The sequence below is a fragment of the Cucurbita moschata genome, unplaced genomic scaffold (assembly GCF_002738365.1).
Source record: "Cucurbita moschata cultivar Rifu unplaced genomic scaffold, Cmos_1.0 Cmo_Scf00013, whole genome shotgun sequence".
Taxonomy (NCBI): Eukaryota; Viridiplantae; Streptophyta; class Magnoliopsida; order Cucurbitales; family Cucurbitaceae; genus Cucurbita; species Cucurbita moschata.
This window is the reverse complement of record NW_019268529.1, coordinates 4,230,420-4,254,833: the sequence shown is the minus strand read 5'-3', so window position 1 is coordinate 4,254,833 and position 24,414 is coordinate 4,230,420. Positions and strand designations below refer to the sequence as shown.

At 37.8% G+C, this 24,414-nt stretch overlaps 6 protein-coding genes across 15 annotated transcripts; 3 read left to right on the top strand and 3 right to left on the bottom strand.

Moving 5' to 3' along the window:
• Positions 1–69: 69 nt before the first annotated feature.
• LOC111451376 lies at positions 70–2,648 on the top strand. 2 transcript variants are annotated; one of them, XM_023091771.1, is made up of 3 exons: positions 70–231; positions 1,845–2,033; positions 2,266–2,648. In XM_023091771.1, exons 1-3 carry the CDS (start codon positions 226–228, stop codon positions 2,302–2,304), a joined length of 234 nt encoding a protein of 77 aa, XP_022947539.1. In that variant the 5' UTR covers positions 70–225; the 3' UTR covers positions 2,305–2,648. The 2 variants fall into 2 exon arrangements, with proteins under 2 accessions (XP_022947539.1, XP_022947540.1); XM_023091772.1 differs by lacking the exon at positions 70–231 and having other exon boundaries at positions 1,839–2,033.
• Positions 2,649–3,025: 377 nt separating this feature from the next.
• On the top strand, positions 3,026–5,644 carry LOC111451366. 2 transcript variants are annotated; one of them, XM_023091756.1, is made up of 6 exons: positions 3,026–3,357; positions 3,467–3,612; positions 3,687–3,855; positions 4,723–4,821; positions 5,111–5,226; positions 5,306–5,644. In XM_023091756.1, exons 1-6 carry the CDS (start codon positions 3,142–3,144, stop codon positions 5,442–5,444), a joined length of 885 nt encoding a protein of 294 aa, XP_022947524.1. In that variant the 5' UTR covers positions 3,026–3,141; the 3' UTR covers positions 5,445–5,644. The 2 variants fall into 2 exon arrangements, with proteins under 2 accessions (XP_022947524.1, XP_022947525.1); XM_023091757.1 differs by having other exon boundaries at positions 3,030–3,357; positions 5,144–5,226.
• Positions 5,645–6,424: 780 nt separating this feature from the next.
• On the top strand, positions 6,425–8,856 carry LOC111451220. 2 transcript variants are annotated; one of them, XM_023091557.1, is made up of 2 exons: positions 6,425–6,616; positions 6,849–8,856. In XM_023091557.1, exon 2 carries the CDS (start codon positions 6,900–6,902, stop codon positions 8,631–8,633), a length of 1,734 nt encoding a protein of 577 aa, XP_022947325.1. In that variant the 5' UTR covers positions 6,425–6,616; positions 6,849–6,899; the 3' UTR covers positions 8,634–8,856. The 2 variants fall into 2 exon arrangements, with proteins under 2 accessions (XP_022947325.1, XP_022947326.1); XM_023091558.1 differs by having other exon boundaries at positions 6,462–6,616; positions 6,856–8,856.
• Positions 8,857–8,968: 112 nt separating this feature from the next.
• LOC111451222 (probable E3 ubiquitin-protein ligase XERICO) lies at positions 8,969–10,406 on the bottom strand. Of its 2 annotated transcripts, none has more exons than XM_023091559.1 (2): positions 10,266–10,406; positions 8,969–9,750 (listed from the first exon to the last, which is right to left on the bottom strand). In XM_023091559.1, exon 2 carries the CDS (start codon positions 9,599–9,601, stop codon positions 9,146–9,148), a length of 456 nt encoding a protein of 151 aa, XP_022947327.1. In that variant the 5' UTR covers positions 9,602–9,750; positions 10,266–10,406; the 3' UTR covers positions 8,969–9,145. The 2 variants fall into 2 exon arrangements, with proteins under 2 accessions (XP_022947327.1, XP_022947328.1); XM_023091560.1 differs by lacking the exon at positions 10,266–10,406 and adding an exon at positions 10,031–10,226.
• Positions 10,407–12,717: 2,311 nt separating this feature from the next.
• Positions 12,718–16,708, bottom strand: LOC111451690 (zinc finger protein CONSTANS-LIKE 10-like). Of its 6 annotated transcripts, none has more exons than XR_002712017.1 (6): positions 16,216–16,708; positions 15,085–15,761; positions 13,950–14,177; positions 13,566–13,870; positions 13,034–13,481; positions 12,718–12,952 (listed from the first exon to the last, which is right to left on the bottom strand). XR_002712017.1 is itself a non-coding variant. In XM_023092200.1 (6 exons), exons 1-5 carry the CDS (start codon positions 16,262–16,264, stop codon positions 13,352–13,354), a joined length of 1,389 nt encoding a protein of 462 aa, XP_022947968.1. In that variant the 5' UTR covers positions 16,265–16,708; the 3' UTR covers positions 12,725–13,219; positions 13,322–13,351. The 6 variants fall into 6 exon arrangements, 5 of the variants coding, with proteins under 5 accessions (XP_022947968.1, XP_022947969.1, XP_022947970.1 ...); XM_023092200.1 differs by having other exon boundaries at positions 12,725–13,219; positions 13,322–13,481; XM_023092201.1 differs by having other exon boundaries at positions 12,725–13,219; positions 13,352–13,481.
• A 2,837-nt stretch (positions 16,709–19,545) lies between these two features.
• On the bottom strand, positions 19,546–21,602 carry LOC111451839 (protein NUCLEAR FUSION DEFECTIVE 4-like). Its single transcript, XM_023092420.1, has 3 exons — positions 21,189–21,602; positions 20,271–21,100; positions 19,546–20,193 (listed from the first exon to the last, which is right to left on the bottom strand). The coding sequence occupies exons 1-3, from the start codon at positions 21,519–21,521 to the stop codon at positions 19,731–19,733; spliced, it is 1,626 nt and encodes a 541-aa protein (XP_022948188.1). The 5' UTR covers positions 21,522–21,602; the 3' UTR covers positions 19,546–19,730.
• Positions 21,603–24,414: the final 2,812 nt, after the last annotated feature.

The following is a 24,414-nucleotide window of genomic DNA, read 5'->3' as shown; positions in this document are numbered from 1 at the left end:
GTAGCACACCATTAAACGGCCTTCGAAGTTGCTTACACGCCGGGTCCCACTCTCCACTTCTATATCATCCCATTAGCCAATTCCTTGTTGGTCCCAGTCTTAGCCCTTCTTCTTCCCCTCTCTCTCTCTCTCTCCTCTTCTCTCTCCTCTCCTCTGAATCAATCATAGACCCCTTTCTCAAGGCGGCTTTATCCTTCAACATCTTCTTCTTCTCAGAGCTCAGTCATGGCGGTAAGAAATCCACGCACACCCTTCATTTATTTCATCGTTTATTTCTTTCAACTTGACTCAGATTTTGATTATAGGACTTGATCGTTTCTGGGTTTGAGTTTTTTTGGCTTGATTTGATTGTTACCGTGCTTTCCATGTCTTTTTTCCTTTGGATCTTCTTGTTCCTGTCAAAGGGGTGTTCTAAAACTGGAGGGTTTTATGGCCTCTGCCTTTTGCTTTCTCTCTGATTGTTTTGTTTCTGTATTTGGAACTGTGTTTGTTGCCTGTTCTTGCCCTTGTGCTCACTTTCATTGTGGTTGAACGAGTGTTTACTTGCGATTAGCCCTTTCTGCATGGTTTTGTTAGTAATTTTGCTGAGGGATTGGTGGGGTTTCTTCACTTGGGAATGTGGGGTTTTCACTCAATCAGTTCTTTTAAACGTTTGTAAGTATGCTAAAGGAACAATTGAAGCTTTTTTCATCTTAGGCATGTTTGAACTTTGAGAGGTTCATTCAAACAAACAAAAGAGCCCAATTCATATCTTGTGATGCTGTGTTAAGCTGAGCTTTTGACGAACTTGGTGAATATCTCATGTATGATTCTTGGAGTGCGCTGTATTTAGGTTGGGGATGGATGTTGTTTCTAATGTGAGCTTTCTATGAAGGTTGAATCTGAGTTCTTTAGACGATGTGAACTCCCTTCATGAATTCTTTCATGTTCTTCTGTTTTTACCAGTCTCTGCATGAGTTTTAAGAGATGTTTCTAAGATTTTATTCTATAATCATTAATTAGTTTGTTAGGAACCACGAACCTCCACCATGGTATGATATTGTCCACTTTGAGCATGAGCTCTTATGACTTTACTTTTGTTTTTCTTAAAAGACCCGGTACCAATGGAGATAGAGTTCCTTACTTATAAACCCACGATCTTTCTCTTAATTAGCCAACGTGGAGTTACTCCTCTCAATAATCCTCAACAATCTTCCCCTCGAACAAAATACACTATAGAGCCTCCCCTTAAGGCCTCATTCTCTAGAGCTCTCGAACAGCTTCCCCTTAATCGAGGCTTGACTCCTTCTCTAAAGCCCTCAAACAGAGTACACTGTTGTCAACACTTGAATCACCTTTGATTACACCTTCCAGGCTCACAACTTCTTTGTTTGACACTTGAGGATTCTATTGGCATGGTTAAGTTAAGGGCATGACTCTGATACCATGTTAGGAACCATGAACCTCCACAATAGTATGATATTGTCCACTTTGAACATAAGCTCTCATGGCTTTGCTTTTGGTTTCCATGTAAGGCCTCATACCAATAAAGATAGTGTTCCTTACTTATAAACCGTTGATCTTCCTCTTCATTAACCAATGTGAGGCTACTCCTCTCAATAATCCTCAACATAGTTTGAGCATGTCTCACCATCGGGTTGGCTCTTCATAACACGAGGTTGGTTAGCTGTGAGGATTTATTGGATTATGACTTAGCTCATAAATGGATAAGGATATAGAGATTTGACCCAAGAAGAAAGGAGAAGTGACTGAGTTAATTAGCTATAGCTAAGTATATACATATACACTAATATGCAAATATTGCCTTGAAATGTCTGCCACTCATAAGCTTATTGATTATGCAGGAAAAAGGCAGTAGCAGTCCCTTACCAAAGTTCGGCGAATGGGATGTCAACGATCCCGCATCCGCCGAGGGATTCACAGTCATCTTCAATAAAGCCAGGAACGAGAAAAAGACTGGTGGCTTGCCTGACTCTCCTGCAAAGGATGACCCTTCATATAAGCATGGCGCAGTTCTTGGAAAGTCTCAGCCTGTAAGTTCTCTGCACCCAAATCTTTTCAATTTCTTTGATTGTTTTAGAAGCTACCGGAGGGGAAGCCCGGAAGGGAAAATCTAAAGAGGACAGCTGCTAGCGGTTGACTTAGACCGTTACAAGATTACGAATAGAGCAACCGTTGTAAATATAGCCATGTTTAAACCAATTCCATCTGTTTTTGAAGTAAGAACACTGTCATTTTCTCATGATTGCGAGTTGGGATTTGCAGAAAAAATGGTTTTGCTGCTTGCAAGCTGCAGAATCATAAGCCTTACGGGCGCTTGATAGCGGGGTTCAGCAGAAATGTATAATCTTCTGCAAATTCTCAAAGACGTGACCTTGTCTGCATGACTGAAAGCTGTATTTAGAGCCTGTGATGGAAAATGCTGGACTCCATTTGTTAGAACTTGTCAATAATTTGGGGTTTGGGAATGAGGATATGCTTAAAACATCATTGTCTTGTTTATGTTGTTCTTCTGCTGCATAAATGACAATTGTCGGAGATTGTTGCTTATCATCATCATCCCTCCCCCTGTTCTCTAGTTGTGAAATGATGTTGTTTGTGAACAGTTTCTTTCCTGAATGATTTCAAATGTTTCTGTTCTTGTGTAATCTAAAGGTTCATGTTTTCTTGAAAAACTCTTCATCCACAAACTAACAAACCAGGGGAGCCAAAGAATTGACACATGTAAATACAGATACTCGCACTCAGGCTGCAATGAATCAGTGTTGTTCGACACCTGTAATTCCATAATCAAGTCGGCCATGAATCGGTTACGGGAACACAGAGATATATTACTTACTTATAAACCCACTAAAGTCTATAGAGTCCTCCAACCGTCTCCTTAATTAAGTCGTGACACCTTTAGAATTTACGATTCTTTACCATAGTATGATATTATTGACTCTAAACATAAGTTCGAGTGGTTTTTTACTTTAAATTTTTTAAAAGGCCTCGTATTAATGTAGATAATATATGTATTCCTTACTGGATGGGTATTCCTAAAGTAGTAAGGTTCCCACAACCCAAATTACTTCCTCAAATCATACCCTTATTTCGGCCTGCCCCACTTTCAACATTCGTCGAGATTCAAGCTCCAGCAAAATGGGTTTGCTTCAAAAATGGCGGAGAGCATCGGGAAATCAAACGGCAGGAGACCCAATTGGGGAAAAAGCGAGCCCGGTTGAAAACGAGCGCGGCGGTAGCGGCGGCGGCGGATATGGTGGAGAGGGAAGAGACTGGACGACCTCGATTCTACTGTTTTCTTTCTGGGCTGGTCTAATGTTTTATGTCTTCAATCTCGCTCCGAATCGGACTCCGGTAAAAACATGATTGTCTTCTTCTTCTTCTTCTTCTTCTTCTTCTTCTCTGTTTTTCTTCCTTTAGTTCATCGAATGCGATTCTATGTGTTTTGCTTGAAAATTTGCAGTCAATGGACATATATCTCTTGAAGAAGCTTTTGAACTTGAAAAGTGACGATGGCTTCAAAATGAATGAAGTGCTTGTGTCTCTTTGGTATATTATGGGCTTGTGGCCACTGGTTTATGGCATGCTGCTGCTTCCTTCTGGCAGAAGGTAGATAGAATTTGGATTTCTTGCCTTTTCAGCTCAATTCAAATTGTTTAGTGACATGATTCTTGTATCTGCAGCTCAAATAGCAATGTTCCTGTCTGGCCTTTCCTAGTACTGTCGTTCTTCTTGGGTGCCTATGCTCTTCTTCCATATTTTGTACTTCGGAAGCCACCGCCACCTCCTGTTGAAGAAGATGAACTCAAGAGATGGCCTTTGAATTTCCTCGAGTCCAAATTCACTTCTGGGGTATGGAAAATTCTTCCCCTTACCCTCCCTTTATCTGGTTACTGTAGTATACTTGGCCGAGCGCTAGCTGATATTGTCCTCTTTGTACTTTCCCTTGAGGTTTTTAAAACGTGTCTGTTAGTGAGAGGTTTCCATCCCCTTATAAAGAATGTTTCAGAGCCAGCGTTCGTTCCTCTCTCTAATTAATGTAGGATCTACAATCTACCCCTTTTGGCCCAGCATCCTTGCTGGCACTCGTTCCTCTCTCCACACGATCTGGAATCTCACAATCCACCTCTTTCGAGACTCAGTATCCTCGTTGACACTCGTTCCTCTCTACAATCAATGTGGGGATCTCACAATCTACCCCTTTCGGAGCCCAACGTCCTTGTTGGCACTTGCTCCTCTCTACAACCGATGTGAGATCTTACAATTCTTCCCCTTTGGGGTTCAGCGTCTTTGTTGGCACTCGTTCCTCTCTATCATCGATGTGGGATCTCATAATCCACTCCCTTTGGGTCCCAACGTCCTCGCTGGCACACTGCCCAGTGTCCACCCCCCTTCAGTCTCGCTGGTCCACTGTCCAGTGTCTAGCTTTGATACCCTTTGAGGGGAAGTCCAGAAGGGAAAGTTCAAAGAGTACAATATCTGTTAGTGGTGGGCTTCGGCTGTTAGAGTAGATACAAAGAATCATACAACACAGTGCATCGTAGAACGTCGTTGTCCTATAATCCGAGAGGTTTAAAACTTTAGACATATTTACAGCAAGAACTAGTGTGAAGGTTGCATAATGGCTCAGAAGTACCACTAGATCACTGCTTCAGCTGTTTCTATCTTTCTTGGCCCTACAATTTGATTCAAAATGAAAGCTAACCATGTTGGAGTCAGATAACATTTGCTGCAGGACTCGGTATACTATTTTATGCTGGATTAGCTGGTGAGAGTGCGTGGAAGGAATTCTACCAGTACTTCAGAGAGAGCAGATTTGTAAGTCTAGCACGACTTCCACGTACTATCGTAGTTATTTTGCGCCCGTGTCTTCATGTCTATGGTGGTTCATTGTTATCTGATGCAACGTATCGAATATGTCGTTAAAATTCTTCATTTGTAGACTAGTTGAAGAACGTTTTCTTGCTGAATCATACTGTATTCTTACCCTGGTCTCGAAACGTTATTGATGCAGATAGTTTTAGCGTTTCATTGAAATGTTGTAGTCTTACCCCTGTCTCGAAGCGTTATTGATGCAAATAGTTTCAGTGTTTCATTGAAATGTTAGTCTTACCCTGATCTCGAAATGTTATTGATGCAGATCCATGCCATGAACATCGACTTCATGCTACTATCTTTCTTTGCTCCATTTTGGGTTTACAATGACATGACTGCTCGAAAATGGTTCGGACTACATTCTCATGTGAATCCTTACTCAATTCCATTTAGCTTTGTTGATAACATTGCAATGAACTCATTCCAGGTACGACAAAGGATCTTGGCTCGTTCCCTTTTCGGTCGTGCCATTTTTAGGTCCTGCCTTGTATCTCATCCTGCGACCGTTGCCTACTACGACGACGACTACCGTTCCACTCAACGCAGCTGCATCTGAACCAAAGTAGTCATGTTTCTAAAGTGAACCAGAACAAGGAAGCTTAGCTGCAATGGTGGAAAAAAGCAGACTTTTAAGGTACAGGAGAAGTTTTGTATCTCAAACATAGTAGATTAGGATAAAGTGACAGTCAAATGATGTGTGTCGTGTTCTTATGTTATTGTGTTTCTTTAATAAAAAATGGGTAATGTCATATTGAGCTTGTTCTTATGGAAGAACCAAATGTATTGAAGAATTATCCTATAGGGGATTAGCCATTTTGAAAGGAGGTGCAATCCCTGGACTGTTAAGCTCTACGGCGAAGTTACGCATCATTTTCAGTCTCAGTTTAAAACTATATGTTAAGGAGAGGTTTTTACACCATTATAAAGAATGTTCGGTTCTCCTTTACAACCAGTGTGGGATAGCCTAGCATCCTCGCTGCTAGCACACCATTTTGGCTTTGATACCATTTGTAACAACCCCATCTCCCTTTATCCGATTCTTCATCATTTATTACAGTGGTAGCCTACCGCTAATCGATATTGTTAGTCCCACATCCAATGTCAGACTCTTCTGATACCATTTGTAACAGTTCAAATTTATTGGTAATAGATATTGTCAGCTCCAGTGTTAGTGTCTGGCTCTTCTTATACCATTTGTAACGATTCAAATCTCATTGTAACAGATATTGTCAGTCCCACTGACTGGTGTCGACTCTTTTGATACCATCAGTGTCTAATTCTTCCAATACCATTTGTAAAACTTGTAAGTTAAGTATGAGTCTTCACTCAACCAGTTGATATAAATGGAAGGCGTAAAAAGTGTTTCATTTAATTACGATATTGCCACTGTCGGTGGCCGAAACTACCGAATAAACCGCTCCAGCTCAGATGAAATCAACAAGTAAAATCGACGATGTTTCGTCCACGCCATTCATATAGACACGTGGAAGCATCGTGTGAGTCATGTGCGGTTCACCCTGTGGTTACCGTAACATTTATCAAAATTCCCCTTTTTCAGTTTAATTATTATTTATTTATTATATATTCCATTTCTCTCGCCGACTACTCGGTCGTCACTTTGACTATTTTGGGGCTCAGCGAAATCTAGCATTTCCTCTGTTCACTCTCAGCTCGCATCTCACGCTCACTTCAAGCCCATGGTGTTCAATTGCTCGAGTCATCTTCTTCCTTGAGTCAGGTACGAGTTAAAGAACTTTCTAATTCGCTTCTTCCAGATCAATGTACTTGTGGAATTGAAGCTTTGTTTTCTTTGATTTGTGCGGATTTGGTTGTGGGTTTTGTTGGATTATTGAACTCGGGGAGCCTCATTTTGTATTTTCCTTTTGTTCTTGCTCATTTTTGTTGAGATCTATGAGATTGCCCTTACTTTTGTTGTCGATTGTTCTGTAAATGACTTTTTGGCGTTCTAGGTTTCAGGGTTTTTTCCGAGTTGTTTGATTGTTGTAGATTTGGGGAAGTTGATGCTTGGAAAGATGTTGGGTCGGTCTTCTCTTTACAGAAGTGGAAGTTTTAGACCAGAGAATCTGGGTCAGAATGCGCTTGCTCTTATTGGAAATCTTTGTTTCACTCTGTTTGTGGTTGGGGTTTTGATTTTTACTATAATCGCTGCCACTTACGAGCCTGAGGACCCACTTTTTCACCCATCGACCAAGATCACTACCTTTCTCACGTCTAACTCCAATGCCACTTTTAAAACTGATAGCACTGTGATGAAGACTGGGGAGGATTTCATGGCTGCCAATCAAACTGCATTTGCAACATTTCTTAATGAAACTGATATTGTCAAAATCATTGATGCTGAAAACTCTGCTTTGGGTTCTGCTACTGAAGGAGCTTCACCTGAGTGCAATAGCAATGTGGATGACCCCATCGATTGTCGCGACCCCGAGGTTTTCCATATGATGATGGAGACCACCATAGAACAATTCAAGGACATTCACTTTTACCGGTTTGGGAAACCGGTTCGTGGTTCTAACGACAGCACCTGTGATATGGCATGGCGATTTCGACCCAAGGAAGGGAAGATTGCTTCTTTTTATAAAGATTATAGGAGGTTTGTGATTACTAGATCTGCTAATTGTACTCTTAGTATCGTTAGCATAGGTGACTACCACAGTGGTGTTAATGCAAGGAAGAAGAAAAAGAATCCGAAAAATAATTTTGAGAAGAAAATGGAGCAGCTAGAGCATGCAGTGTCTTTGCCTGTTGTTGGGGAAGTTGTGAATGATTCACTCCCCGTGGTCGAGTCTGAAGGCTCATTTAGTCAGGGGAAGTACTTGGTTTATGAGATGAGCGGAGATAAATGCAAGAGCATGAACCATTACTTGTGGAGTTTCTTATGTGCTTTAGGTGAAGCTCAGTATTTGAACCGCACATTAGTTATGGATTTGAAAATTTGTCTGTCCTCGATCTATACTTCATCGAAGCAAGATGAGGAAGGAAAGGATTTCAGGTTTTATTTTGATTTTGAGCATCTGAAAGAGTCCGCATCCATCTTGGACCAGGGTCAGTTTTGGTCTGATTGGGAGAAATGGCAAAAGAAAGATCGTTTAGGCCTTTATCTTGTTGAGGACTTTCGCGTCACACCTATGAAACTTGCCGACGTAAAGGATGCCTTGATATTCAGAAAGTTCGGATCTGCAGAACCAGATAATTATTGGTATCGTGTCTGTGAAGGAGAAACAGAATCCGTAGTTAAGCGACCGTGGCATTTGATTTGGAAATCAAGACGTCTGATGGATATAGTATCTTCAATTGCATCAAGATTGAACTGGGATTATGACTCAGTCCACGTAGTGAGAGGCGAGAAAGCAAAGAACAAGGAGCTCTGGCCAAATCTTGACGTTGATACTTCACCTGATACGCTTCTTTCGACATTGCAAGAGAAGCTTGAAACTGGAAGGAACCTTTACATTGCTACCAATGAGCCAAACACGGATTACTTCGACCCCTTGAAAGACAAATTCTCTACCCATTTCCTCGACGAGTACAAGGATCTTTGGGGCAAAGACAGCGAATGGTACACAGAAACAATGAATCTTAACAATGGGACACCAGTTGAATTTGATGGATATATGAGAGTATCAGTAGACACAGAGGTGTTCTTAAGAGGCAAAAAGCAGCTAGAAACATTCAACGACCTCACAAACGATTGCAAGGATGGAATCAACACCTGCAGTGTTGCATCTAATTAGTCCGAAATCTGTTAGTTGTTTCTGTTGCTTTGAGAATCAATTGATAGATTAAGAAATGTTTTAGCTTAATAATGAGTTTTGTTCTTGCAATAGTAACTATCCTTCACTTGGATCTTCCTAATTTTCAAGTTGTTGAGCTTCTGTATTTGCTGAGTACCATGTATTATATGTCTTTCAGAATTCTGATGATATTTAAGATTGCTTATAAAATTTAATGTTTCTTATAAATGTTCGATTCTCGTTCGTCAAAAAGTAAAAACGTGCGCAGGAAGCAGAGATTATTCAGGTTTTCAGCGACGTAAAAGGCAGTCTCAAGACTGTATAGACACAACAAAGAAGACAAACAGAAAGCTTCATATTTACAATGAAATAACAGAGGGTCACACACTCATCACGCTTCAAGGTACAAATTCTATGGCCTGCGGATGCACTTTTAAGATTATCTATACACTATGCTGCTGTACATGGAATGATATTCCTTAACCATAATGTGTTCATAATGTTCATAATGCTCACCAGAAGCAGGAGGCTGTCTCTTCTTCGGGCATTAATGGAGTTCGACACAGTGGGCAAGTAATGTTCCAGTAGTCCAGCCACTTCTCCAAGCACACTCTGTGGAAAACATGGCCACAAGATAAATGGTTAATCTCTGATTCAGGTTCAAATTGGGTAAGGCAGACCGAGCAGTCGTGTTCTAGCCATTTGCAGCTACGAACTTTGTCGAACAGAATCGCTGGGATCCGACTACGAAACTCTTCAATGTAGCCTCCATTTGGATTAAGACAGAAGTCTATGGATTCAGGAGAATTCTCCATGGAATCTGATGATGATGGTGTCGAAAGATGGATGCCAACGACATGGAGGATCGACCGAACTATGCCTTTGAAGATGGAAATCGATATTGCCGTATTCACAAGGATCACTCCTAGTACTCCTTCAGAAGGGGCAGGAAGGCTGGAGAGACCCATTTCGATCAAAATCTTAGATACAAAAAATTCTTTGAAAGATGGAAGAACTGGGATCGGTCCGAATGAATCAAATATCAGTCAAATGTAAAAGAAGTCACAATTCTGAGTTCAAAGTGTTCTTCAGTTTGATCCTTCTGTTTATATCTCATCTGAAAATGCACAAAGGTCGAAGAAGGATCAGAATTCCATGCAGTAAACAAAGAACAGAAAATTTTGCAATGGAAATGGAAACATCCTTGTGTGGAGATCTGTTCATATACAAGAGCCAAGAACATAGAACAAAAGCACCAAAACCATCTTCCACAGCCAGTTTGATATCAGAAGTAAAGAAACAGAGAGAAACCCATTAATCAGCGCACACATACATACAGTATAGAATACGTTTTAGTTTCCATTTTTCAGCATCAAGATTTGGAGCAATAGATTTACCCAGAAACGATCCAAAGCGTTCGAAAAAGTGATCAAAACCCATCAGAAGAACACCAATGAAAACCCCGACGCTTCTCAGATCAAATTCAAAACCACCCAGAACCCATCCTTACAAATTCAGAAAGAAAATCCAAAAATCCCAAGAACCCAGAACAGAAAACGAAAGGAAGATCACAATCCGAATCCGAATCAAGAATTCAAGCCAAATAGTGCGCAAAGCAAGAAGAGAACATACCAAAAACTCTGAGGCACACCAGAGATTATGAACAGAAAGAGGTAAGAGATCAAGAAAGAATCGATGAGACGAGGTTCATATCTGTTTTTGTAAGGGTTGTTAATGACAAAGGGCTCATCTCCGGTTATGATGGAGACTAACCCAAGTTCTGTAACCATGGTTAGATTTCATAGCGAAAAACCCCCGAAAACCATGGTTACTTTATATCATGAGATGAAGCTCATTTTTTCCAATCCTTTCTGGGTTTGTATGGAGACAAGAAGTCCAGGCGTTGGTCAATCAAAGTTTCCAACTTTACAAGTCACAGACACTGCCGCAAGAGGAGGATTAGTAGCTCTTCAATCTGTGATGTTATCTCTTTACCTGTAATTCTGATATGCCCAATTATAAGTTTGCTACCCAACTCCTCCTCTACTTTTAATGTCAATTTTTGTAGGTTGGATGCTTTTTCTTCATAACTTTAAAACAGAAATTTGAAAACCGCAAGTTTTATGTTAAAGGCCTTTATTTTTAGAAAATCTATGAGGTGTCCATGGACGTCCATATATTGGTTATAAGATCTTTTTTGAATTTTTTATAAAAATAAAAAAAAATAAAAAAGTAAAGGGTGTTTTTTACACGGTGGGCCAATTGGAACGAAGTCAAAATCTTAAGCTTTGGACCGAGACTACAATACAGAACAAGGAAGCTTGACCGAGCAAAGAAGTCAAGGAATGAAATTATCTCTCTAATAATAACCACAACCGTTCATGTACGGTTCGGGAGCTCAACCCTAGCATAGAGACTTAGGTCAACGTTTATTTAATAGTTAGTAAATAACTTGGAAGTGAACAAGATAATGATGAATTGCAATTGGTCAAAATCTTCCATCATTATAGAATTTCAATTTTTTTTTTTTAATTTTTGAGTCGTAATTCAAAATATAATCCAAATATTATTTTTAGAAATATACCCATCAAATTGAAATTAAATTAATATTATATATTTTTTTTAAATGATTTAGCTCCTCTCATGAATAATAGATTTTCTAAGCTTTTGTATGTAGTTTGAGGGAGTGGAATTTTGTGATTGGGAATTTATTTATTTATTATTAATATTTTTTAATATAAATTTTAAATTATGTTTGATAAATAATTTACATTTTAATTAATTTAATACATTAATTAATTTTAAGATGAAGCAATCATTAATGAAGAATTCATTAGTCAAATAATTTTAAAGTTAATTTTAAATTATTAGAATTAATTAAATAGGAAATTGGATGCCACGAAATTTCTCAACAAAATTAATTATTAGAATTAGTTAAAGACGGGCCATAATCACGAAATTTCTCAACAAAAGACCGAGATTTGCACAATTTCGACGGAGAGTAGACGAACCGAATAGACACAAATATGAAAATTAAAAATTTTAAATTTCTTATTTATTAAAAAAAATAGCGTTAATTAGTGGAAGTGATGTCAAACATGATAATTGACAAAAAGAATATTAATTTATCCGTAAAACCTAAAAAAATTGAATTTAATTTTGTAAGAATATGAATTAAGGGAGATAAAAAAAATAAATAATCCAGTACGACACTCACACGGTGTTCTTATCCTGTGCTGGATTCTGGATGAATCATCTTGTCACGATGCCAACGTGTCAGCTTTTGGTACTGACTTGTCCTTTTAATACAAATTTCACTTACGACAATCCTATTGTGCCACTTGTCCACGTGTCATTTGTCGTATAGCTGGCCGACAGAGCATCCCCATTATTGCACAAGTGGCAACAATTTTGAATCGTTAAAAATATGGATTTCGATTTTTTAGATTAAATTATAAATTCATTTTCAATTTAAACTTTTAAAATGATAGGTTTATGAATTTACTAAATAAAAACAAAAATTCAAATTTTAATTTTATATTTAATATATCAATTAATTTCAAAAAATTATATTTTTCTAATATATATATGAGACATAAAATAAAAAATTCTAAAATAACACAAAATTTAAAGTTTTATATTAAATATATTAGATTAAATAGACAAAAAAAATTTAAAAAAATTGTAATTTAATTTCTTTTTATTTTTAAATGATTATTTGGGCTTTTAGTAAGATCACATCATTTTTCATAGACGTGTGACATTGAACAACCATACCGAGGACATACGAAGATTATATTCCCTGCTCCTAATTTTGCCTTGTCTCTCTCTCGGGAGAAGTTTTGTTTAGACCGGAAAAGGAGGGCAGAAAGATTTCTCACTGTCAGCTAAACAAGACTGAGAACAAAGATTATATTCTCTGTTCCTACCTTCGTCTTGTCCCCTCTCCCTCCCGAACATCTTCATCCCATGATCCCCACGTATTCTCCCAAAAAAAAATCTCACTCCGATCTCCACGATAATTAAGAATTTTATAGGACAAAGATTGAAATAGTCTCGGTCAATAGGATACAAATAGGATACAAAGAAGATAAATTTACAAGGTATGAATACAATTAACAAATCTCTCTCAAATGCATATGCAATCTATCACCTTACATTTACAAGTGGAAAAGAGAAAATCTTATGTTTAACCTTGGAACTCAACCGAACCGAACCATATTTCTACAGCTACTAACTCAACTCAACTCAACTCCACGTGTCGTAAAATATTCTGACTCTGTGCTATACAAACAAAATAATATTTCGGCCATCGCGGGCTTTTCACCCGACACCAAGCCAGGTTTCATCAGATCAACAACAAAAAAAAAAAAAAAAGTCAGGTAAGTATAGTTTCTGACCAACAAGTGATCGGTGAACAGATAGTTTCAGAGGAGCTGCCCTCAAAGCTTGACCCAAATCTTATGGTGACTGACTGTCTCTTATTGAAGCTCTGATCTATACACCCTTTTCGACTTCTCCCCGGAAAGTTTGGTCGTGGAACCTTCCGAACCGCTGTTCTGGACGTGATCTTTCGTCGAACCTTCCTGTGATATAATGAGACAGCTTATCATCATGCATCAAAATCATCCACTGGTTAGATAAATAAAGTATGTATCTTTCCAAGCAGACATCAGAGTGATTCATTCCTTTTTGTAAAGCATAGTTAAAAATTGTACTCAGCAGCTTCTAGTCTGGCTCAACGGGTCGTAATCATACGCCTCTCCGACCTTCACAAAGCGTCCCTTCACTCGCCTTCTCACATCGGCTCGAGCTTTGCGTGTTGCGTATCTTACTCGTTTCTCAAATCTATAACGTGTTTGAATTACAAGTGAGGGTTGATACTTATAATGATCTAGTCTGTTCAACAATCAGAAGGGCAACGAAACTTACTTGCGCGTCTTCTTTTTCTCCTTGTAACGTAGAACGGCATTGTTACGATCAGAAGACGGGATCGAACTTTCAGTGCCAGGAGCACACCAAGGAGGAGGCTCTCCCATTAGAAGCATGGAAGAAGCTCCACAGTCTTGATAATCACCAGCACTACTCTCACCCGTAACGCCAGAAAACGACACACCCGATGCTTGCCTTGAATTAAAACAGAGAATCGGTTCGGTTTTAGTACTCATAACCGAGTCAGCAGATGCACCATTGCTGCAGGCTGGCTGCATTGGTTTGACCACTCCAACAGGAGAGCCCTGTGGGAGGCCATTTCAGTTCCATTCAGTAAAACCAAATAAGCATTAAGGTCCAAAATAAATAAATTCAAACAAACACCTCTGCAGCAACTGCACTGTGGCAAACTGAATCTTCAAAGCCTTTGGCCTCGAAAAGGCTATCGATTCCACCGTTCTCGAAAAGATCTTCAGAATGATTAAGGCTCATACCAAATAGCTCCTCGTAATTTTCGAGATTCAAATCCATTTCATCCATGTCAAACTCCTTGTAGATGTCGTCGTCATCGTCGCCACAGAATCCGGGAAGTTTCGTTCCAGGACAGCAAAACTGCATGCCAAAAATGTGATGCTTCAAAAAATCTTTGACAAGAACCAATAAGCAGAAATTGGGAAATCTGCAGCAACATGCATATGGTTCCATATAATGACAGTCAACCAAAAAACATCTAATAATGAGTTTGCAATATAAAGTTCATGGCTCAAAATTTAGACTCGAAGTATTACTGATATCATTTACGATTTCTCGAGTATATCTATCGAAGAGAGTTGTGAGAAAAATCCCTCATTCCAACAAATTTGCTATGTCTCATTACATGTAACAGCTCAAGCCCACCCGTTAGCAGATTCCGAGCTTCCCCTCAAGGTTTTAACGCGTCCACTAGGGAGAGGTTTCCACACCCTTATAAGGAATGCTTCGTTCCCCTCTCCAACCGATGCGGATCGCACAATCCACTCCTCTTGGGGTCCCAGCATCCTCGTTGGCACATTGCCCAGTGTCTGGCTCTGATACCATTTGTAACAACCCAAGTCTACCGCCAGCAGATATTTTCCTCTTTTTGCTTTCCCTTCTGGGCTTCCCCTCAAGGTTTTAAAACGCGTCTGCTGCGCAGAATTTTCCACACCCTTATAAGGAATGCTTCTTTCTCCTCTCCAACCGATGTGGGATCTCACAATCCACCCCCCCTTGGGGACCCAGCGTCCTCGCTGGTACATCGCCCGATGTCTAGCTCTAATACTATTTACAACAGCCCAAGCCCAACGTTAGCAGATATTATCCTCCTTGAAGGTTTTAAAACGTGTCCGCTAAGGAGAGGTTTCCACACCCTTATAAGGGATGCTTCGCTCCCCTCTCCAACCGACGTGGGATCTCACGTTACATATGCCAAAAACTATATTTTCAGGTTCCAACAATAAACTTAGACAGAAAAATCAAGTATAAGAAATTCATCCTTCACCTTGGGTACAGCCATATTAGCCAATTCAACTGGCTGATCTGAAGTGTGAGGCCTAGAGCCAAAGTCAGAGAGTGAAGATGATCCAACCAAAACATTTGATTTGTCCCTGCTGCAAACATCTCTGGCTTCAGTCGACCCGAGCATTCTTCGACAGGCGTCGTTATTCTCCGAAGGGCACCAAGCTCCCGTCAAGTTGGTCTCAGAAATGCTCATCAATCCCATCTCTGTCTCACAAGCATCATTCACAGAGGGAACCTCCAAAACAAAGGACCAGATGGAAGAAAGCTCAGCAGCTGATGGACAACCAGAGTAACAATTGATAGCTTGCCTCTTGTGCGATGATGAAGTCGTAGACGTGCCATGACCCGTCCAGTCACAATTTTGACACAGAGAAACCCTCTCATCAATACATCTTACTGAGGCAGGTTGCAAATGGCATCTCTCACATAACAGCGTTCTTGTATGACGCCTCGACAAGGCGTTAGCCGAATGAACATTACGATCACAAGATAAGCACAAACAAGCAACATCAGATCGACAGAAAACCATTGCCCTTTGATCCCCACAAAAATCACACATAACACCCATCTTTCCAAATGAATTTTCAAATCTCTCTGAGCTCAGATTATCAGAGCTCTTATCAAATCCAAGCACTGCCAAATGTGTTGAATTTCTTCCTAAAACATTCAAATATGATACAGATTAGCACTACATATCAAACAAAATAGCAGGATGCTTCAAACAGAAAGGAACCCAATTCATAAACCAACCATGGAACTGTTTACATCATTTATTTTTCTAACCCTTGCAACCATTAACAAACCAGGTCAAAACCCACAAAAGTAAAGAACAAAAGAAACCCAGTTCAGTTTATTCAAACATTATAGAAGATTATAAAGGTAGATCCAGAAGGTCTGGAGCTCAAAAGCAATGAAAACAGAGCAAAACAGTACAATCCAGAACAAGAACAAGCCATACCAAATATAAACACGAAAATTTGAATGAATTCATCTCAAGAACAGGAAAGGAATATATAAACAATAAAGGGTCATCAAAGGAATAAAGAAAAAGGGAGGGGAAAAGGTAGGAAAGGCATGAGAATTCAGAAAAAAAGGAATAAAATGAACTTGCCTTGAAAGGAAAAAAGAAAACAGAGCAAAAACTTCCATTTGGGGAGCATGAGAAACAGAAAAACCACAGATCAAACAACAAAAAGTGGATGAACTTGATGATCATAAGCTTTGAAAATGAGAAATAAGCAAAAAGAAAGCAGGAGAAGTCCATGGAGGAAAAGGGTATGGGAAAAAAAGGGAGAAAAACAGGATCAAAGACAAGAACCGTACCAAATGAGGAGCTTTTGAGAAGAATTGAAGAAAATAATTGCAGGAAAAAAAGAAGAAATTAAAAAGGGGGGAAAAGAGAGAAACCCTAGAAGCAGGGAGGGAGGTTGGTTTGTTTGCTCTGTTGAGACGGATAGAGTCAGAGAGAGAGAGAGAGAGGAGAGGGCAGATGTGGATGTGGATGTGGGCATATGATGATGATGAGTGTACAGAAAAATGTGACAAAAAGGGCTCAAAAAGCAAAAAACTTCTCTCTTTTGGCAGATAAAAAGTGCAAGGGAGAGAGAAATCAAAGCTACAAAAAAATGAAATTTATGAACAAAAGTGGGGCCATGTCCTTTTCCTTGTGAAACCATATGTTAGGCCCTTTCCCCATCTCTCTCTTTCTCTTTTTAATTACTTTCTTGGATTCAATTGGATTGCATTCCAAGATTGGTATTCACCCAACTCCAATTTTAATAAACTACTTTTCTCCTGTAATCTCACGTTTTTAGACCGTCATAGATCCAACCCTAATCCAGATTCTTTCAACCTAGGCTTCTAGGCTTTTAAATTCTAACACGAGATGCTATAACACTACTTCTTAAGAATAGCGTGTTTACTTATTTCGTTAGTCCAACTAAAAGACGTTTAACCTTAGAGTTCCTATGATTGAGCCACCGAGATACTCTAACACTACTTCCTAAGAATTTCCATTGAACTAAGTAAAACACATCCTAGAGTTTCTATGATTGAGCCACCGCGATGTTATAACACTACTTCCTAAGAATAGTGTGTCTATTGATTACGTTGGTCCAAGTAAAACACGATTAATATTTTCACTGTCTTGACTTCAAAATTGTCTTAATCTAAGCATCTAAATCTTTTTTTTTTTTTTTTGTTAATTTCATCAATTAATAATAATAAACTATACGAGAAATATTTTTCAAATAATATATATAGAAAAATTAAATTTCCAATCTTATCTCCTTCCTCTATCATAAGATTGAAAATTAGGAAGGATCTTTTCAATTTCGTTTATTGTCTCGATAACGATTTATCGCCGTCTTCATCTACGTGCTAATCAAACAAAATTCAAACAATATGACTTACTCGTTCGTATTTTTCATATCTAAGAAAAGTCTTCGTTTAAAAGAGCTAACGATGTAGTAGAAAATATATTATTCATTTCTATTAAATTATATTATATGGTTCATTTTTAAAGTAAAAATAAATAAATTTATTTATTTTCGTATTTAATTAAAATATATTACCAATATATATATATACAGAATAATTTTAGTTGATTAATAACGGAGAATAATTCTCCAAAGAAAAAGGGGAAAATCCATTAAAGATGAACACGTGGCAAAAGGAGGAGGAGAGTAGCGGATAAATTGGTAGTCGAGTAAAATATTAATTTGTACGGATAAGCATCGGTTTTTTTAAATAAAAAATAATTAAGTTGATTCTACAATAAATTGAGAGCCCACTTGGCTGATTATGATTGGACAGCTCATTATTAATCAACTGCCCACTTTCGCTTTATAAAATGTCATGTTTTTTTGTTCTTAGGGTTTTTCAATATAAAAAAATAATTCTTTATAGATTCGTCTTCCAATTTTTTTAATGATTAAATAAATTATTAAAAAATTATTTCATTATTATTATAAATTTCAAAAATTAATTTAAATTATCAATTTCTTTCGACATATTATTGACTTATGATCCATGGTCGAAGATAGATTCTTTATAGGTTTAGGTTCGCTAAAAGTCACTTCTTTATTAACGTGGTACCAAAACATTTAAATTTTTTAATATTTATTTTAAAATTTAATACTTCCATATTTTTAGAGAAAAAAAGAATCATTTTAATTGGTAAATTTTTATATATTTAAAAAAAAAAATCTTGTCTAAAAATATGTAATATATATTTTATTATATTGAAAGTCTAAGTGTTGAGAATTAAAATATCTATATTTCTTTAATACCAAAAAAGGACGGAAATTTCTTGTAACGACTCAGGCTCGCTGTTAGCAGATATTGTCCTCTTTGGTTTTTCCTTGAGGAAAAGTCCAAAAATGACAATATCTGCTAGTGGTGTGCCTGGGTCGTTACAAATGGTATCAAAGCCAGACACAGAACTATGTGTCGACGAGGAGGCTGTTCCCCAAGGGGTACACACGAGACGGTTTGCTAGTAAAAACACTAGGTCCCAAAAGGGGTGAATTTGGCAAGGGTTCCACATCGATTGGAGAAAGAAACAAGTGTCATCGAGGACGCTGGGCCCTAAAGAGGGGTGGATTGTGATGTCTAACATTGGTTGGAGAGGAGAATAAAACACCATTTATAAGGGTGCGGAAACATTTCCCTAATAGACATGTTTTAAAACCTTGAGGAAAGCTAAAAAAAAAAAAAAGTCAAAAGATGATAATATCTGCTCCGGGAGGATCAGAATTTGATGGGTTTTGGTGATGTAAAATGGGAAAGGAAGACCAAATTTGAGGCCAAAACTTTGAAAATTGAAGAGGGTCTCATTGATTGTGTTAGAGGCCAAACCCCACCAAGAGGGGTGTGAAGATTACAGCGTTGACTTCCGATGCCACCGGACAACAAAATTGTCTTCGAACTTTTCAATATTTGTTAGCTTACATTTAGACCTTCACATGACAACAACGCTAAAATTCGTTTGAGAGAAAAGAACATGATTACATTGACATAATGTTTGTTGTTACCGTCGTACACTTTCAACCATGCAGCATCATGAATTTCACACGCCATCGTGCATATTCAATCGTCTACAACCTTAACTAACTTGCCCTCTATACTAGGCCAAGTCACCTAGCTCGACCTTATCTATCACTATGTGAGGGTGACAATCTATTCTTTTCATACTATAGTCGTGACATTCTTGTCTGCTTAAACTAGTTATTGCCCTAACAAGAGTTTAGGGTTTTAAAAAGAGTATTGGGTCGAGCCCAAGAGCTCAAGATTTTTGTGCCCTAAACTCATGAAAGCCCAAATGGACCATTCTATCCCTCTTTCTCATGTAAACTAATTTATAATTTTATGGTTATTTAGTCCAAATAATTTATAATTTTGTGTCTAATAAGTTACGAATTTATTTTTTAAAAATCAAATAAATACAAACGTGAAAATTTATAGACTAGAATTAGATAATTTTTTACATTAATTAAACAATAAAACTAAAAATAATAATAATAATTTCCAAACTATAATGACAAAATAATATAAAATAAAAAAAATTGGGGGATATCATTGGGTAAAAATTCCCATCAATCCACCAATTTACCAAACCATCCCACTCTAAGAGCTCCCCTTGTTTGATTTCTTGTTGGCTTTCAGCTTTGAATAAAGCACCTTGGTTCTAAACGCCAACCAAATGTCCAAAACAAACCCAATCACACAAGCTAAAGCCATCACAACGAACACGATTCTGTAACAATGCCCACCGATGCACGTGTTCCCGCCGCCCGGGGTCGGTGTCGCCTCCATGTCATAGAGGAACCCGGCGAGGAGCCCCGAGAACAGGAACGAACCGATCGGGAGGTTGAGGATCAGAATGTTGTAAATTAGACCGTAGTATTTGAGCCCGAAGAGCTCCGACGCGGTGGGGACGGTGATGGAGAGACGTACGCCGTAGCAAATCCCGACGACCATCGAACCGATGTAGAGAGACCCTGGCATTGCCATTGCCATTAGAATGTATCCAATTGTCATTAGAATTTGAGATGCGGCGTTCCATAAAGGCCTCGGTGTGCCGGATTTTCTGAAATGTTTATAAAGATTCTGTTAGATTTGTCGGATTGAATTTGAATTTTGTCGGTTTGGAAATTGGAAACTTACTTGAGAAAGTGCTCGGAAATTGTGCCGGCGAGAATCCGGCCGAAAAAGCCCCAGATGCTAGTCAGAGAAACGAACATGGAAACATCGGCGTAACCAAGAGCTAATCCGATCTGGCCCATGTTGTTCATCACCGCCAATCCAGTCCCCACGCCGCAGAGAAACGACACGAACAAAACCCAGAAATCCACCGTTTTCATCGCTTCAAAAATCGTGTGTTCTTCGCCGATCACCGGCGGTGTTCTCTCCTCTGTTATTTCTTCCTCCTTCACCACCGTACTCTGTTCAACGGCCGCCGCCGTGGCTTCTTCCTTAAGCAATGGCTCCTCAATTTTAGCCTCTAAATCCAATTGGGTTTGATTCGAATTCCAGCTCTTGATAAACGAGTAAATCGGAATAACCAAAGGGGATCCGAGGAGAATCAATAATCCGACAGAGAACAACTGGGAAACGACTTTGCCGGAGTTTTTGATGAAATCGAAGCCTAAGAGATAGACGGCGACGACGACGGCGAGGGCGTTAAAGACGGCGAAGAAACTGGACTCTTCTTGGGCGTTGGCGGTTGCTGTAGACGGAATCTCACGGAGGAAGAACATGGCGAAGAGACAGACGGCAAAGGGGACGACGGCGAGCATGACGAGGAAGGAAGATGGGTCATCGGAAAACAGAGCAGTACAGAGGTCAGTGAAAATGGCGGTACTAAGGCCGACATAGCCTTTGAGAATACCGGAAACCGGGCCGCGATTCTTCCGGAAGTTTCTGATACAGGTAACCAGAACCGCCGTGTTCATCCACGTGGTACTGTTTCCGCCCAAACACAGAAAGAAACACATCTGTTTCAACGGACAACCATGTTTTTCAGTGAAATTGAAACCGCTACGCAATCAAGAACTAATTCAAATTCATTGTAAAGAGAAATACCTGCCAGTAAGGAAGAGGGGAAATTCTCTGGCTAACGACGAGCCATTGAGCGCCATAGCCAATGAGACCTTCAAGGGATCCGATGAGCAAGATGACCCATGTCGGAAACCGATCAGAGGCGATTCCGGCGAGAAGACCGAAGGCTTTACCGACGTCTTTAGCGACGGAGAGATTGTTGAGCTGAAGTTGGGTAAGACTCATGAGAGATTTGAGGGCGTCGGAGTAGTTGGAGAAGGTGTAGTTGTTGCCGGAAATGGCTTGAACCCAGACGGCGGAGACAAATCCCAGCCATTTCAGCACCGTCGTGGAAGGAGGCAGCTTTGAAGAACCCATTAATTAATTTGATTACAGAGGAAAGGAATTGAATGGCGGAGGGAAGAGATGTTATCGAGTTTTTAAAGAGATTTTGAATGCTTCACTCTGATGTTCTTTTTCGTATTTATAAAATAAATTCCATTTTTCTTTTTTCTTTTTATTTTTTGGGAATTCTTTTTATTTTTTTTTTCGCTTTTTTCTCCTTTTTGCTGTTTTTTAAGATGACCTACACGTTATGGGTAACATCTTGGAACCTCTCTAGTGGTCCCCGAGTTTTTAATCAGTGGGGTTGGGTTGGGTTGAGACATCTCGAGCTAACCGTCAGTAGATATTGTTCACTTTTTTTCTTTTATGTATTGTTGTTAGTCTTAACAATTTTAAAAGCATCATTCCCCCAACGTGAGATTTCACCACCCATGACCTGGGTCAGCTTCCTTGTTGGTACACTGTTTAGTGTCTGGCTCCATTGTAACATCTTAGCCTAACCCACTAGTTGAAATTGTTTTTTTTTTAAATGACATCTATCAATAACTTACTAATAATTTCCGTTAAATATTCAATTATAATATTTGAAAAAGTTTTAAAATTTTATTTATAAGGAAGATAGAATTTTATGATTTATTGGGTTTTATTTTTTCTCTTATTTAGATATGTATTTTCTATTTTCAACAAACAATTTTATTTATACTAAATGTAAAATTGATGTTTTTGAAAAATGGTAAAAACTGAAATTAGCAAGTAAATCAAGGATATTAACTTTAAACTAAATATTATTTTTGGTATATTTTGATTTGGTGTCATTCTCCTCGAATAATCAAATTCAAGAATACAGTCATTTTTATAAACAGTTCAGAGAAGCACATCTCGAATAGATATTGTTCACTTTGGTTTGCTACGTATCAACCTTAAAAGCCCACTGTTAGCCTATGTTGTCTACTTTGGCCTATTATGTATCCCTCATGATTTTAAAATGTGTCTGATAGAGAGATTTTCACACCTTCGTAATAAATATTTCATTATCCTCTTCAACTAAGGTGAGATCTCAAATTTTCTTTGAAAACCCTTAATTCATGAAAATTAATGAAAAATTGAACACGAGTTTTTTTTCGTTTTCGAACCTTTTGTATTTTTTAGGGGAGGTTGCTTAAGCAAAATTGGTTTTAAAAAGGGTCTTTCTATAATTTTTGAAAATTTGGAGGACTAAAAGAAAAAGGAAAAAATTGCTTTCAAGTTGCAAACGACAGCGTTGGTTAAATTTCGGCGGCGAAACGCGGGGTGTCCACAGTTTTGATTTTGGGTTCCAATTTTTAATTATTTTATTTTATTTTATTAAAATTAGGAAAACAATAAATAAATAAATAAGGATAGGACAAGTCAATTGCTTGTATTTCTAATGCTGTTGGCCGCGTTTTCATGTGAAGCGATGGGCACGCTCACACTATAACCTAATATATATATATATATATATTTATTTAAATACTTTCAAATTAAAAATATATATTTACTTATATAACCTTAGATAAAAATAATAATTGACTAAAAAAACAAGTTTTTTTTATTATTAAAAAGTACTAAATTAATAAAAATATCTTGAAATTTGTATTTATCTAAATTGTATTTTATCTAAAATATACTTAGTCAAAAATTTCAATAATATACTTAAATTTTTTTAAAAAAACCTAAAAAATATAATACATTTATTTCAATTTGTACTTAAAAAGTGGGCCATTGTTAATGCTTTAATAATTAATTATTTAAATCTCTTGCAAGTTGTCTATTTGCAGGTTACTATTTTCAATAAATCTAGCACTTTCTCACTTTATTATTTTTATAATAATTCAAAGGCAGAAAATTGGACGAGGATTTTGGGCCCATCATGGCTTAAGGGTGAAATAGTCTTTTCCAGTTCCTTAAAGGCGACTCCATTAAGGTTTGGAAATGTCAGATTGTGTGTACTTTCCGTCAAAAATCTTTTTCTCCCATCATTGCCCTTCACTAATTTAGGATTTAAAATAATCTTTTTATTGAATTTGTTCCTAAGAGATGTTTTGTTTTTCTCTCTAACAGATGTGAAATCTCATAATTCACCTTCTTGGGGACGAGTGTCTTTACTGACACAATGCTTCGTATTTGGCCAGACCCTTTTCATAGTAATTACGTTTTAAAATTATAAGGCTAATGACGATACATAACGTATCAAAATGAACAACGTTTGTTAGTGGTGGACTTGTGCGAATACAAACTATTAGTTTATGCGGTGTGAATCCAATTTATATTCTAATTGGATGAAAATATACCTTTAGAATATGCTATTTATGTTCTATTTTTCAATTATATAATCCAAAAAAAATTGAGCTGAATTAAAATAATAATTCTAATTTCAAAATGACCACGTGCTAGTTAACAAAAAAAAAAAAAAAAAACTTTAAAACATAAAATATGATATAAACTTAAAATTATTATATTTTACCAATCTAATCTTCAACTTTTTTACCATTACCATAAAACAAAATAAAATAAAATTTCTTCCATCAAATTAAACTTTAAATTTAAATAAAATTGTATCAATTTTGAAAAGGTAAAATTTTAAAGTTAATATTATAATATTAATTTAAGTATAAGGGAAAAGGAATATTCTTTTTCCCGTATAAAACAAATGGACCAAAAAGGTAAATTAGAGGAAGTTTGGGGGTTATGACGTAAAGTTGTTTAATTAGTTGAGTGTTGGAATCTTGAAGGCTGTCCGTGTCGTACGCTCACGTTCTAGGTCAGCGGTCAGGTCAGTACATGTCCTGTCCTATGTGGGGCAGGGGCACCGGGCAGTGTTTGATAAGCGACCTTGGATCTTTTTATAAATATTTACAAAATGCCACAGAAAAGCGTTCGCATTTATTAACAAAAAAAAAAAAAA

Bases quoted from the DNA above. Each gene is read 5' to 3' on its own strand.
- LOC111451220 (XM_023091557.1), top strand. From the start codon at position 6,900: ATGCTTGGAAAGATGTTGGGTCGGTCTTCTCTTTACAGAAGTGGAAGT.
- LOC111451690 (XM_023092200.1), bottom strand. From the start codon at position 16,264: ATGCTCCCCAAATGGAAGTTTTTGCTCTGTTTTCTTTTTTCCTTTCAA. The intron at 15,762-16,215 runs GCAAGTTCATTT...TGAATGTTTTAG, and splicing joins TTTTCTTTTTTCCTTTCAAG to GAAGAAATTCAACACATTTG. The intron at 14,178-15,084 runs GTGAAGGATGAA...TTTGGCATGCAG, and splicing joins CTAATATGGCTGTACCCAAG to TTTTGCTGTCCTGGAACGAA.
- LOC111451222 (XM_023091559.1), bottom strand. From the start codon at position 9,601: ATGGGTCTCTCCAGCCTTCCTGCCCCTTCTGAAGGAGTACTAGGAGTG.
- LOC111451366 (XM_023091756.1), top strand. From the start codon at position 3,142: ATGGGTTTGCTTCAAAAATGGCGGAGAGCATCGGGAAATCAAACGGCA. The intron at 3,613-3,686 runs GTAGATAGAATT...TTGTATCTGCAG, and splicing joins CTGCTTCCTTCTGGCAGAAG to CTCAAATAGCAATGTTCCTG. The intron at 4,822-5,110 runs GTAAGTCTAGCA...TTGAAATGTTAG, and splicing joins ACTTCAGAGAGAGCAGATTT to TCTTACCCTGATCTCGAAAT.
- LOC111451376 (XM_023091771.1), top strand. The intron at 2,034-2,265 runs GTAAGTTCTCTG...TGGGATTTGCAG, and splicing joins TTCTTGGAAAGTCTCAGCCT to AAAAAATGGTTTTGCTGCTT.
- LOC111451839 (XM_023092420.1), bottom strand. From the start codon at position 21,521: ATGGGTTCTTCAAAGCTGCCTCCTTCCACGACGGTGCTGAAATGGCTG. The intron at 21,101-21,188 runs GTATTTCTCTTT...CCGTTGAAACAG, and splicing joins CCCCTCTTCCTTACTGGCAG to ATGTGTTTCTTTCTGTGTTT. The intron at 20,194-20,270 runs GTAAGTTTCCAA...TAAACATTTCAG, and splicing joins ATTTCCGAGCACTTTCTCAA to AAAATCCGGCACACCGAGGC.